The sequence below is a fragment of the Armigeres subalbatus genome, chromosome 3 (assembly GCF_024139115.2).
Source record: "Armigeres subalbatus isolate Guangzhou_Male chromosome 3, GZ_Asu_2, whole genome shotgun sequence".
NCBI lineage: Eukaryota > Metazoa > Arthropoda > Insecta > Diptera > Culicidae > Armigeres > Armigeres subalbatus.
In genome coordinates this window covers 416,050,265-416,062,792 of record NC_085141.1, presented here as the reverse complement: position 1 = coordinate 416,062,792, position 12,528 = coordinate 416,050,265, and the positions used below count along the sequence as shown (strand labels likewise).

At 44.0% G+C, this 12,528-nt stretch overlaps 2 protein-coding genes and 1 pseudogene across 2 annotated transcripts; all 3 read right to left on the bottom strand.

Moving 5' to 3' along the window:
• Positions 1–437: 437 nt before the first annotated feature.
• On the bottom strand, positions 438–1,713 carry LOC134227258 (gastrula zinc finger protein XlCGF8.2DB). Its single transcript, XM_062708612.1, has 3 exons — positions 1,296–1,713; positions 952–1,230; positions 438–889 (listed from the first exon to the last, which is right to left on the bottom strand). The coding sequence occupies exons 1-3, from the start codon at positions 1,587–1,589 to the stop codon at positions 566–568; spliced, it is 897 nt and encodes a 298-aa protein (XP_062564596.1). The 5' UTR covers positions 1,590–1,713; the 3' UTR covers positions 438–565.
• A 1,740-nt stretch (positions 1,714–3,453) lies between these two features.
• On the bottom strand, positions 3,454–4,790 carry LOC134223093 (uncharacterized; annotated as a pseudogene).
• Positions 4,791–5,910: 1,120 nt separating this feature from the next.
• LOC134223092 (uncharacterized) lies at positions 5,911–11,329 on the bottom strand. Its single transcript, XM_062702227.1, has 3 exons — positions 10,460–11,329; positions 6,349–10,358; positions 5,911–6,280 (listed from the first exon to the last, which is right to left on the bottom strand). The coding sequence occupies exons 1-3, from the start codon at positions 11,327–11,329 to the stop codon at positions 5,911–5,913; spliced, it is 5,250 nt and encodes a 1,749-aa protein (XP_062558211.1).
• Positions 11,330–12,528: the final 1,199 nt, after the last annotated feature.

The window sequence follows — 12,528 nt, the reverse complement described above, 5'->3', positions numbered from 1 at the left end:
GGTTTTACACTTCTGAACAAGATTGTAGAAGACGGCAGCTTTCTAAATCTTACAGATTTCGAAATATTTGACCCAGCGATCTTTCTCATATACACTAGCGCCGCCAAGCGGACGAGTTCCGAAATAATATAATCAGCGACAGTATGGTTTTGGCCTCCTGAACAAAATTGTAGAAGACGGCAACTTTCTAAATCTCACGGATTTCGAAATATCTTACTAATATTAGCATGAACATCAAGCTGGTGAGCACCAACCACGCAATTTGTATGAAAATCATGACTTGCTCCGACGTTTGGAGGTCCACAGAGGTCATTTTTGGTCCGATCGGAGGTCTCAACATCTCAGACAAATCTTGATGGACGGGAAAATTTGTGAGTGTCTAAATTGTTCAAATCGGTTCACTAACGGCTGAGATATAGCGATTTGAAAATAGTGTCTTTCGAGGCATGGTCGTTCGTGTAAGTAAAACCTATCACGGTCGGAGGAGTGTTAACTAATTCGTTTGGTTTGATATAAATTCACTAATTACGGCACGGAGAAACCAAAATTTATCAAGAAAATTCATTTAGTTCGTTAAATCCTCCAGCAATTCTTCGGTGCTGCGATTGGCTTTCTTGAAGTCATCCATGTACTTGGGTGGCACGGTCCACTCGAGGAGTTCCTGGACGTTCTGCTTCAAGCGATAGGCCGGATCTAACGTTTTATCGTCGAAGGCCTTGCGTCCAGCGCATTTAAGCGAATCAACGAGAACGTTATCTATCAGTCGTTTATCGAATCCCAAGTCTTTCAGTCGCTCTTCCGTGGAAATCTTTTTCAGTAGAATAGCTACTAGGAATCTCATTTGTGACAAGGGCATCGGTGGTTCGACCCCACTGTTGGCGGCTTTCACCTGAAACGAGTATATTGATGTAGTGATGAATGAATTTAACAAAGTACAAACCTCGTACTTACATTTCTATCTATAATCTCTTCCACGCTAGTGGCCGATTTCGATTCCGGCGCGCAACTAGCCATGTGGTTTTGGTGGTCCAGTTTAGTCTTGAAAAAGATATTGCAAGTCTTGCAAAGGTACGACTTATCCTGATTATGAATAGAGAGCATGTGCTTTTTCAGGTGAGGAAGTTGCGAAAATCCAACGCTACAGATGGGACATTCGAACGGTTTTTCGCCAGTGTGTTTCCGGATGTGCAATTTCAGTACACTTGAGTGTGCAAACGCTTGCCAGCAGACCTGAGAAAGTATGAGACGGAAACATTTCAGTGAAATCAAACGAGATTTATTTTTCAAAAAAATACCTGACATCTATAGGGTCTCTCTCCTGTATGGATGCGTTGATGAACTACAAGTTGTGATCGTTGAGAAAAAACAGCTCCACAAACGGCACATCCGTGCGGCCGAATCATCTTGTGCGTTCTCATGTGCTGCGGCAGGTGACCTTTAAACATCTTGTTACAAATATTGCAGTGAAAAGCCTTCAAATTGGCATGATAGCAGAGCAGATGCTTCTTTAACGCATCCGGTCGGAAAAATCCTTTCCCGCAGATGTGGCACGTGTAGTCCCGGATGTCCATGTGACTCTTGAGATGCATCTTGAGGTTCGCAGCGCAGGAAAATGCCGAAGAACAGTGTGGGCATTTGTGCTTACGAACTCCATTGTGTGTTGCGAGATGTTGTGTGAGCTGGGGAAAAGAAAATAAAAATTAGATATACAATTGGAATGCGTTTTACAGATAATATAGAAAGACGAAAAACTCGAATTTACTATATCAAAACTAGTTCACATTTAGCGAACTTTTGCAATAAATATACACGATTGTACTGCAAAATAAAATTACAGAAAAGTGGTTTTATTTCTCTCCAAAAGCGTTACAAATCAGTCGAGTCACTATTTGTTATTCACACGCACACATGCAAGATTGTCACAAGAATAGAGACAGTACTCGTCAATAGAAAATCCTTCCGCACGCGATGGCATATGAGCAAATCAAACCACCTTCCTTGTGCCAGTGGAGATATTGCGCACTTAGTTCACCACTAGACTCCGCACTTCATAAGTGCGACTACCATCGAAGTGCGGATTAAGTGCGAAACGTCAAATGAAATGTCAGCTGAAATGTCATTCTGATTTTTGTTTTGTTTGTCGCCGTACCTGTTGCAAAGTTCATCAGTAGCTTAGAATCAAAACTGATTATTTTTCATTAAAAGCAAATAAAAATGTTTCCTAAAACATCTAACAACATCCTCTGCAATGTCCTGTATCGGCGAGCTAGTGTGAACACCAAATACCACTGTTTGTACGGATATTATTTCTTGGGTTTATCGAGGGCCCGCCTATCGGTGATCTACCGGAAAAGTAAAACCACAATTTCCGGATGGATCCAAGACTATGAGGACAACGGCTTATTAACGGAAGCGCAGCGCACTAAGGTGTTCCGGAAGTTCAGCGTTGAACATCGCAATTGGATCATTCAGTTGTACATGTCTCAACCAGTGCTTTTCTTGGACGAATGCTGTCAGCTATTCCTAAAGCATTTCAACATAACCATCAGCGCCGGAAGCGTTTTTCGTATACTACATGCGGAAGGACTAACCTGGAAGGCTCTAGAGAGAAGGGCCATCCAAGTAAGAGAAGATCAAATTTTTCACTTCTTCTCTGAGTTATGCTCCATAGACTGGGACCTGTATAACTTGGTCTTTCTTGACGAAGTTTCTCTAGATAGCAGAGACATGCTACGAAACCGCGGCTATGGCATGAAAGGCAAAAAACTCATATTCCAAGGCGAGTTTGTGAGGCGTCCAAGAGTGTCTTTCCTATGTTTTTTGGGACAGCAGGGAATGTTAGATAGCTTCCAGACAGAAGGCACATTTACAAGAGCAATATTCTTTGAATGTTGTCGATCATTTGCCTTGAATAATGAAAATGTGCGGTGCTATCCTGGTCCAAATTCAGTCTGGATCATGGATGGCGCTCGCATTCATTGCGATGAAAACATAGTATATTATCTACGGTCAATTGGAATCATTCCACTGTTCCTTCCTCCCTACTGCCCTTTTTTTAATCCCATCGAGATAATTTTTGGTCTCACTAAATCTCGTATGCGTCGACTGTACAAAGAAAATCGAAATGAAATTCCATCACACGTTGCGATTTCAGCGTTTACTGAATATTCATCATTTGATTGTACCAATTTGTTTCGCCATTGTGGTTACCTACCAAATGGAGTTTTCGATCCTAGTATTGGCCTTTTACAGAACCAAAATGATTTAAATTTTGATGTTTCTAATGAGTAATAGTTTTAAAGTAAAAATGATAAATATTGTTCAGTTTTGTTAAAATCGTTTTATTAAAACAAATAATTTTAAAATCAACAGTATTTAAATTCATTCAGAAATAAACAACAAGCAGTTCATAACAAAAGTTGCAATCCCATAATCAAACCAGAGATAAATCATTTATGCATGGTCTACATCCGGCATATCCGAAACCCTGCCAGCAATGTCTCGATTAAATTCATCCTCCTCTGGCCGACCAGAGCCGAATTAACATCCGAACGTGTCCTCATACTTGCTAAACGGCTTTTAAGTCGCTGAGCCCAAAATAGTAGCTGATCAGTATCGTTTTCGAGTGCTTCCAATTCTGCGACAAATCCTTGGTTAATCGTATTAGCCACGGACAAACCACTTCGAACTGACTCTAACTTCACAGCCTCGGAAATTGGAACGCTTCGGAAAAACTTCAGCAGGTGTTGTGGCGGCATTTCAGTTAATCTTTGTTCACGTTCGTGGGCTGGTCCAGCATGTATGAAATTTGCCCACAATCTCCATGCACTTGACTGTGCTTGAAAATGACCATTCTTGTGCCGAAGTTCTTCAGCCAATGACGTCACGGCCTGGTTGCTAGGAGCACCCGATCGATCTGCATTTTGATGACGAATCAATTGTTTCTCAGTAACTTCCCACAGTGACTTGCAAGAAATCGAAGTAGAGTAAACATGTACATGAACACGTATCTCTTTGCACCGCCAGCTTGTCAGTAGTTTGCTGCTGACTTTTTCTATGGTCACTCGTTTCTTCTGGCTGTGGTCCTGTAAAACGACGAACTTGCCCATCTCTTCGAAAACGGGTAGCCTGTCAGCCCATGTAGGAACTTGCGTGCCACTATTCTCGACAAAAATCACTTCACGGCATAGAAGTGGCTTACACATATCCCATATTCCGGTCAAAATCTCTTGTACAGTATCACCGGAGATCAAACGAGTACCAATCAATCCGCCAGACGTTTCCCCGATGAATCTACGTTTGTAAAACTGGCCATTGAACGTAAAATTTGCATCGCCGGTGCTCAATTTCATTAACTTTGCGTTGGGGGTTTCGTTTGATACTGACGGGATTGATGTTGGGTCGATTTCACTGTCGTCCCCTACGCAGTGCTGTTCTTCAGCTCCGGACCCTGCATTAGCATTCGCGGCGGTTGCGGATTCATTTTCGTCCGTCGCATCTGCGTACACATACTCGGGAATAGTGTAATCAGATTCCAGGGCTTCCACAATGTATCCATCTGGTTCCTGGGCATCATCCTCCTGGCCTCCATGATTCGAAACAATCGAGAAGGCAGCCTCAAAATCGTCGCGGAAATCCATCCAAAATATGGACTGTAAGGATGCATTGCAGAAAACAAATTCCATAATTTTAATATTACGAACTTACCTAGCCAGTAGTTTCACAATAATACAGCCTAATTACGGTGAAATTAACGAAACAATTAGTAGAACAACCAAGATAAAAAAAACTTTTCGTGCGATCGCTTTCTTCAATGTAAATAAACAGTGAGAATGTTTTTGTTATGATATGGGCGAAGGCTTTCTGAAAGGGCTGCCAGATTAACTGTATTAATATTTTTTGTTTATTATAAATCTTTAGCGATTTCAAATATATTTTTTTATGGTTTTCAATAATTGAAGCAAATTATTTCTAGGAAAAGTTCATTCATTTGAATTTAAGTTGAAAAATTGAAACTCGTTGGTATATAAAGACGAATGTGATCGGAGTGTGTACATTTACTAGTAATTAACGTTGCATTCATTTAATTTGGCAACATTGTCGTTCCACTCACAACTGCGACACCAGAAGTCGACAGAAGTCCATTGATGAACGCAAGACATATATCGGATATATCAGCTTCCACACTAGACCTGTGCGCCGATCCACTTTGAACCGGCGGCGGCGTTAACGCAATTTTCTATCGGCGGCGGCGGCTCGGATTGGCGCGATTCAAAATTTCTTCGGTGTTGAAGAACAATTGTTCTTTGGAATAATATTTGCATGTCTCTTGCATCAATGGCAATAAGCATAATTTATATTGTACGCTGTTGAATAATTCTTCAGGAATATAATGAGATAATGCAGATAATTTCTTTAGGAATTTCATTACTTTCTTTCCAGAAATTAATTCCTAGTGAAAATCCTATCAAAAATCCTATAAAAAATCCTTAATTATTTAGCCTAGCGGCCACAAAGCAAGGCCGTACAGAAGGTGACTTGATTCATTTCATGGTACAGTGTAAGTTTTTTTGGTTCTTCCCTATACCTATGAGCATCCTCGTGTTAGTGTCAAGACACAGGAATGCAAAAAAAAGTGAATCTACTTAGAAACCTTGCAGTTAGAAACTGTAGAAGTGCTTGATGAACACTGTCCACCGATAGCTCAGACAGGGAAATTCGGCCGGTAATTCGGATGGTTCGGCGTTTTGAAACGGCTCACGAAAAACACTTCCGATTTGCTTAAGGTTTGCTTTATTACTCAATTTAAATTGGTACAGTGTTGCTGGTAATGATTAAAAAAAAATGCAATTTTACACAACAAAAAAAAGATGAAAGTAACAAATTAAAATTAACCCAACGTTTTACCGTTCATTCACCCCCCGTTGATAATTCAGTTTCAACAGAAGGCATCAAAGCAATCTTCGACACAGCTCGTTTATATTCACCTCCTGCGGTTTTGACTGTCACCACACGAACAACATCGTCGTCACCCGGATGGACAGCTGCAATTCGTCCAAGTTTCCATTGCTGCGGCGGTTGATTTTCCTCGATCAATAAGACCAATGCACCGACCTTGAAACTTGTGTTCACCTTCGTGTTCCACTTTTGGCGGCCTTGCAGATGATGCAGATATTCGCTTGACCACTTGCGCCAGAAGTGCTGCTGCATTTGTTGAATGTGTTCATATCGATCAAGTCGTCCCACCTTCTCATCTTCGTAAGACGGTACACTGGTAAAGCTACCCCAGAACGACCGATCAAGAAATGAGACGAAGTCAAAACTGAGTAGTCGCTGGGGTCGTCTGACATTGGACACAATGGTCGTGAGTTGAGAATGGCCTCCGTTTGAGCGAGGAAGGTGGTCATCTCCTCGTAAGTAAGTCGGGTTTCACCCACAACCCTTTTGAGGTGATATTTCATTGATTTCACCCCCGCTTCCCAAATCCCACCGAAGTGTGGGCTTCTGGGGGGAATGAAATGCCAGCGGATACATTTTGCTCTACAATATTCCTTTACTTTCAGTTGGTGTTGCTGGTCTTCGAACAGTTGCCTGAGAGCTGCCAATTCGTGATTTGCCCCGACAAAAGTAGTGGCGTTATCGCTGTGTATATCACTCGGCAAACCACGACGACTGGAAAATCGCTTTAGCGCCGCAATGAAGTTGTCGGTCGACAAACTGGAGACCACCTCGAAATGGATGGCCTTAACGACCAGGCAAACAAACACAACTACGTACCCTTTGTACAGCTTTGTACTACGGCCTCCAAGTTTCAGCATAAATGGACCGGCATAGTCTATTCCTACCTTGGAGAATGGCGGTGACGGATTGACTCTACAGCCGGGAAGGTTACCCATGTACTGGATGCCCGGTATGGGACGCTGGCGTGCACACACCTGACACGACGTAACCACCTTTTTAATCAACTGCTTAGCATGGACAGGCCAATAACGTTCACGAACGATTGCTAAAAGCCCGTTCTGGCCGACGTGAAAATGTTCTTGATGCAGCCCACGAACAATGGATTCGGTGATGTGATGCTTCTGTGGTAGGAGCACCTGGTGCTTGCCATCATACGGAATAGAAGAATATTTTAAACGACCATCAACTCGTATTAACCCATCGTCGTCCACAAAGAGTGCCAGATTTCGGTACGGGTGTTGCTGAACGGAGTTCGATTTTAGTGACTTCAAAACATCTCCGTAAGATTCGCGTTGGACAAGCAATAATACAGATTTCTCAGCCCTCATAATCTCGTCGACAGTAATATCACCAGACACCTGTTTCTTGTACACCTTACAATCGATATACCGATGAATATACGCCCACGCTCTCTGGATCCTTCTATAACTGCTGAGTCTGTTGAGCACTATCGTCGGTTTCACCTTCACAACTGACAACACCACTGATGGTTTTAGTTCAGGTAGCATCAATTCATCAAACGATTCAGGTTCACATGACGTGAGCTGTATTTCCCAAAGCATTTGTGCACCGCACCACCACAATTGTTTTTGCAGCAGATCTTCGGGCAGCTCACCCCTTGATATTACATCAGCAGGATTATCTTCGGATCGTATGTAACCCCACTGATAAGATTGCGTGATCTCCAAAATTGCAGCAACACGGTTAGCTACGAACGGATTTAGTGCTAGAGGTGATTTCTTAAGCCAGCACAGAACTATTTGGGAATCACACCACAGTTTCACATTATCAAAACTCATCTTTGTTGCAGCTATTACCTTCTGAATCAATTCCGCCAGAAGCTTCGCACCACACAACTCGAGTCGTGGTATCGTCATCGGCTTGAGAGGAGCCACACGTGATTTGCTGGCCACCAGGTTGACATAGACCTTCCCACTCGAAGTGATGCTCCGTACATAAACGACAGCTCCATAGGCCCGCTTCGAGGCATCCGAGAAACCATGAAGCTCTACAGTAGTCACGTCTCCTTGAGTTACACAACGAGGTTTGCGCATTTGATTCACAACTGGGAGTTGTTGCCGAAATCGATACCATGTTCTCAACAGTTCCTCTGGAAGATCCTGATCCCAGTCAAGACCCAATCGCCAAATGTCCTGCATTATTAACTTGGCATACACGACAATAGGACCTAAAAATCCAAGCGGGTCAAAAAGTTGTCCAATTTCCGACAACACCTTGCGTTTAGTTGGCACCCCATTGCAATCATTAGCTGTAGTAGCACGGAACGTGAAATAATCATCCTGGGGGTTCCATATCAACCCCAAAGTCTTGATGCTGTTGCTGAGGCCGGCTCCGTCAAAGCTAACCTGCTGCTCTTGGAGATGCTTGGGAATTGCATTCAACACATCCACACTGTTTGAACAAAATTTGTGTACTTCGAAGCCACCACGACGCAACAATTCCGATAGCTCCGAAAAGATTCGAATAACTTCTTCGACAGACGAACCACCAGTCAAAAAATCGTCGATATAACTGTCATCCTGGATAACTTTCCTTCCGAGTGAAAATTCTTCGCCTTCGTCACTGGCCAGTTGAATCAACACCTTCGTCGCTTGGTATGGTGAACTAGCTACGCCATATGTTACAGTTTGCAGCTCATATACCTTCAGATGCCCTTCACTGTCCCACCACAGAATTTGTTGGTATTTGCAATCATCTTTATGCAGCCGCACCTGTCGATACATTTTTGAAATGTCGGCGGTCAACACCACCGGGTGGATGCAGAATCGGAGTAGGATCGTTGCGATGTCATTTTGCACCGTGGGTCCAACTAAGAGCGTTTCATTGAGCGAGAGGCCTGAACTGGTTTTCGCTGACGCATCAAAGACCACTCTTGTTTTCGTCGTTGAACTGGAAGCCTTATAAACAGCGTGGTGTGGAATAAAGTAACCACGACCAACCGAATATTCAGCCGCTTCCGTCATATGACCCAGTGATAAATATTCGGATAGAAAATTGTAGTACTCACCACGCTTAGTTGGATACTTAGCAAGTTGGACCATCAGTCTAGTTAGCCGCTTTCTGGCCACTTCAAAGGAATCACCTAGTTGATGTTCCATACCATTAAATGGTAGTCGCACGACATATCGCCCAGATTCTTCGCGGTAATGAGTGTCCTTGAAATGCTGTTCAACTAAATCTTCAGCTGCAGTTGTAGCGGTCTCCATTTGTACACTTTCCAGTTCCCAGAATCTTGACATTGTGCGGTTGAGTAACTCCTCATTCCGATTAAGTTGACAAACACGACGAGACGACTGGGCTTTCCTGATGGATACTGATCCTGCCACGACCCATCCTAATTCCGTTTCCGCTAACGTTACGTTGTCGATGCCGAGCTTGAATCGGCCGTTTTTGACTATGTCGAAACACAATTCGTTTCCGATGATCATGTCTATTTCACCAGGTGAAGAAAATAGAGGATCAGCAAATCTTAGTCCGGATGTAATTGGCCAGTATCGGGTGTCTATCTCTAGAACCGGTAGGCTCGACGTTACTCGAGGGACGACAAGAAAATCCAACGGTGACGTGGCGAAGGAATTAACACAGGACTGGAGCCGTGTTTCTAACTGGTACTTCACTCGTGTTTCCATGCTGTTCAAGCCGCTGATAGGAAAATCCACAGCAATCATTTTTAACTGAAGCTTGCTGGCCAGCTTCTCGGTTATGATATTGCTGTCGGATCCGGAATCCAGTAGAGCGCGACATTTGACAATCGTATTGCCCCTTCCCGCTACTAATACTTGTGCCGTCGAGAGAACTACTTGCTGTTTAGCACCATGGACATTAGCACAAAGAGTAGTTGCATTGCTGCGCGGCTCTGGGGTCTTCTTTTGTGCTTGCTCCTCCGATTCCGCTGAACGCTCTTCGTTATCTTCTTCATTGCTTGGATTCGCATCTCGACGGGGCTCGTTGTAGTGAAGCAAGCTGTGATGCTTGCGACCGCACCCTTTCACTTTGCAGCCCTGCTCCGACGGACAGTTGATGACGCGATGTCTGGACTTGAGACAGTTAAAGCACAGTGTTGCTTTAGTTACAACTGTTTTTCGCTCATGTAGGGGCATACCTTGGAATTTCGGACAACGATAAATCGAGTGCTCTGCTTTGCAGCATGGACATATTTCCTTTGCAACTTGTACGAATGAGTTAGATGGCACGTGCAGCTTCTGATTTACTGGTTGTCGCTTCACTGGACCTGATACTCCCGTATGCACTGGGGGCTGTTGTAACCGATGAGTGCGCTGAAGTACACGTCCGCGTTCGCGCAAGAACTCCATGAATTCATCAAATTCAGGAAGATTGCCACTACCCAACTTTGTTTCCCATTGCTCTTGGGTCTCCTTATCCAGTTTTTTTGTATAGGATGTTGACTAGTATGAGCTCCGCCAATCCTTCGATGGGGAACCCATGTCCGTGCAATGCATCTGTATGTTTTACACACCTCAACGAGCTTCGATAGGGACTTACCACGGTTATCCTTTGTGATTTTCGGGCAATCCATAATGGCGTCGATGTGGGTGTCCATAATCAGGCGTTTGTCTTCATAGGCATCCTCCAAAATCTTCCAGGCGGAGGCATAATCACTGTTGTTAACAACTTCCTGGTCGATTTTATCTTTCGCATCGCCGGTTAGCGAGTTTCGAAGATGCAAGATCTTCATGGCATCAGTTTCGTTTATGTACCGGGCCATGATACTCTGGAACAAGCTTTTGAAGCTATACCAGTTGTCAAGAGTCCCATTAAAGGTTGGAAACGGAGCCTGTAGGTGAGGAACTGGAGCCTGCACATACACCGGTGCCACCTGGGCCTGTTGTGGGAGTGGCGCAACCGGAACATTCTGGAGCTCTTGGACTTTCAGCTGTTGCACTTGGTCAATCCGCGTCTGTAGCTTGACGTAGATTTCGTTATGCAGCTCTTCGAAGTTGGAATATTCGACACGCAGCTCATTCCGCTGTTCCCTCGGCAGAAGGCTGACCATTTCGGAATACACTTTTTCGAACTCATCTGATGCCCGGCGTAAAGTCTCTACGTGAAGCTTAAGCAGATGAACGCTGATACCTTCTTCTTGCAGCGCAGCATTCATTCGCAGCAACTTCTCGGTTAGAAGTGCCTGCCGATCGGATAAAATCTCCAAGCTTTGGGCCATTCTGCGCTTTGTATTCAGCGCCTGCTGTGCTTGTTTCTGTTGGGCTATAGTTGGAAATTGTTGACCCTCCTCGTCTTCTCTGCTATGGGATCCTGTAAGCGCGTCCAGAATATTTCTACGTTGAACGCTACTTAACGGTCTACGAGGGGTTTCACTGTCACTCATTGAATTCTTTTGCCTCTTCGTTGGCCACAATTCCACACACGATTCGAACACACTGCTTCCTTGGATTGTTCGCACGCCAAAATGGCGTCGATTTTACACTCGCGAATTAGAAATCGCTCAACACAAATTCCAAAATGGCGACCCAAACCTTCGTTCCATGGGTACGGCGGGTACAATATATTCTCGGATTGTTCACACGCCAAAATGGTGACTATTTTGCATACGCGACGTTGAAATCGACCGACACTATTTTTTCCAAGATGGCGTTCCAATCCCTCGTGCCACGGGCACGGCTGATACACTTTTTCTCGAACTGTTCACTCGCCAAAATGGCGTCTATTTTGCACACGCGACGTTGATACCACTCGAAACTGTTTTTACAAAATGGCGACCGCCCAATCTCGTGCCACGGACACGTTTGGTACAATCCACTTTTATAACTGCTCTCTGCCAAGATGGCAATTTCCGGCTTTATTGTGCCACGGGCACACCGGCTTGGTGGCGAAGCACCACCAACGCGTTGTTTGGCCTTACGCTGAAATTAGTACACGGTACTAATCACACGACTCGCGAACGCCGGAAACCACGAAAACCGTCCGATGATCCGGGAGAACGGACCAAAAAATGTCCACCGATAGCTCAGACAGGGAAATTCGGCCGGTAATTCGGATGGTTCGGCGTTTTGAAACGGCTCACGAAAAACACTTCCGATTTGCTTAAGGTTTGCTTTATTACTCAATTTAAATTGGTACAGTGTTGCTGGTAATGATTAAAAAAAAATGCAATTTTACACAACAAAAAAAAGATGAAAGTAACAAATTAAAATTAACCCAACGTTTTACCGTTCAAACACCAAGCTGCGATACAGAAATTTTCAAATGGAGGATGTAATGTAAACAAAAAAGATCAGATGAGAAAATTCCTGAAGGTCAGAAAACCCTACAAAAATATACAGGAACTGATGATGGAAATTTTCCATGAGTTCCCCATACAGAAATTCTGGGACACGAATAATAATTCCTTGGAACTTCTGGCCAAGAGAATCCCTAAAACTCATAGATATGGAATTCTCGCCATTAACAGCCATTAACGACGCAGCGGAGAACAACGTCGGGTATATGGGTCGAAGTCGACGGAACGATTGGTTCGACGAAGAGTGCAGACAGATTCTGGAGGAGAAGGACGCAGCGCGGGCGGTC

Bases quoted from the DNA above. Each gene is read 5' to 3' on its own strand.
- LOC134227258 (XM_062708612.1), bottom strand. From the start codon at position 1,589: ATGCATCTCAAGAGTCACATGGACATCCGGGACTACACGTGCCACATC. The intron at 1,231-1,295 runs GTATTTTTTTGA...ATACTTTCTCAG, and splicing joins AGAGACCCTATAGATGTCAG to GTCTGCTGGCAAGCGTTTGC. The intron at 890-951 runs GTAAGTACGAGG...TACTCGTTTCAG, and splicing joins AAGAGATTATAGATAGAAAT to GTGAAAGCCGCCAACAGTGG.
- LOC134223092 (XM_062702227.1), bottom strand. From the start codon at position 11,329: ATGAGTGACAGTGAAACCCCTCGTAGACCGTTAAGTAGCGTTCAACGT. The intron at 10,359-10,459 runs GTGTGTAAAACA...AAACTGGATAAG, and splicing joins CCCTATCGAAGCTCGTTGAG to GAGACCCAAGAGCAATGGGA. The intron at 6,281-6,348 runs GTCAGACGACCC...GTTCTGGGGTAG, and splicing joins TCACGACCATTGTGTCCAAT to CTTTACCAGTGTACCGTCTT.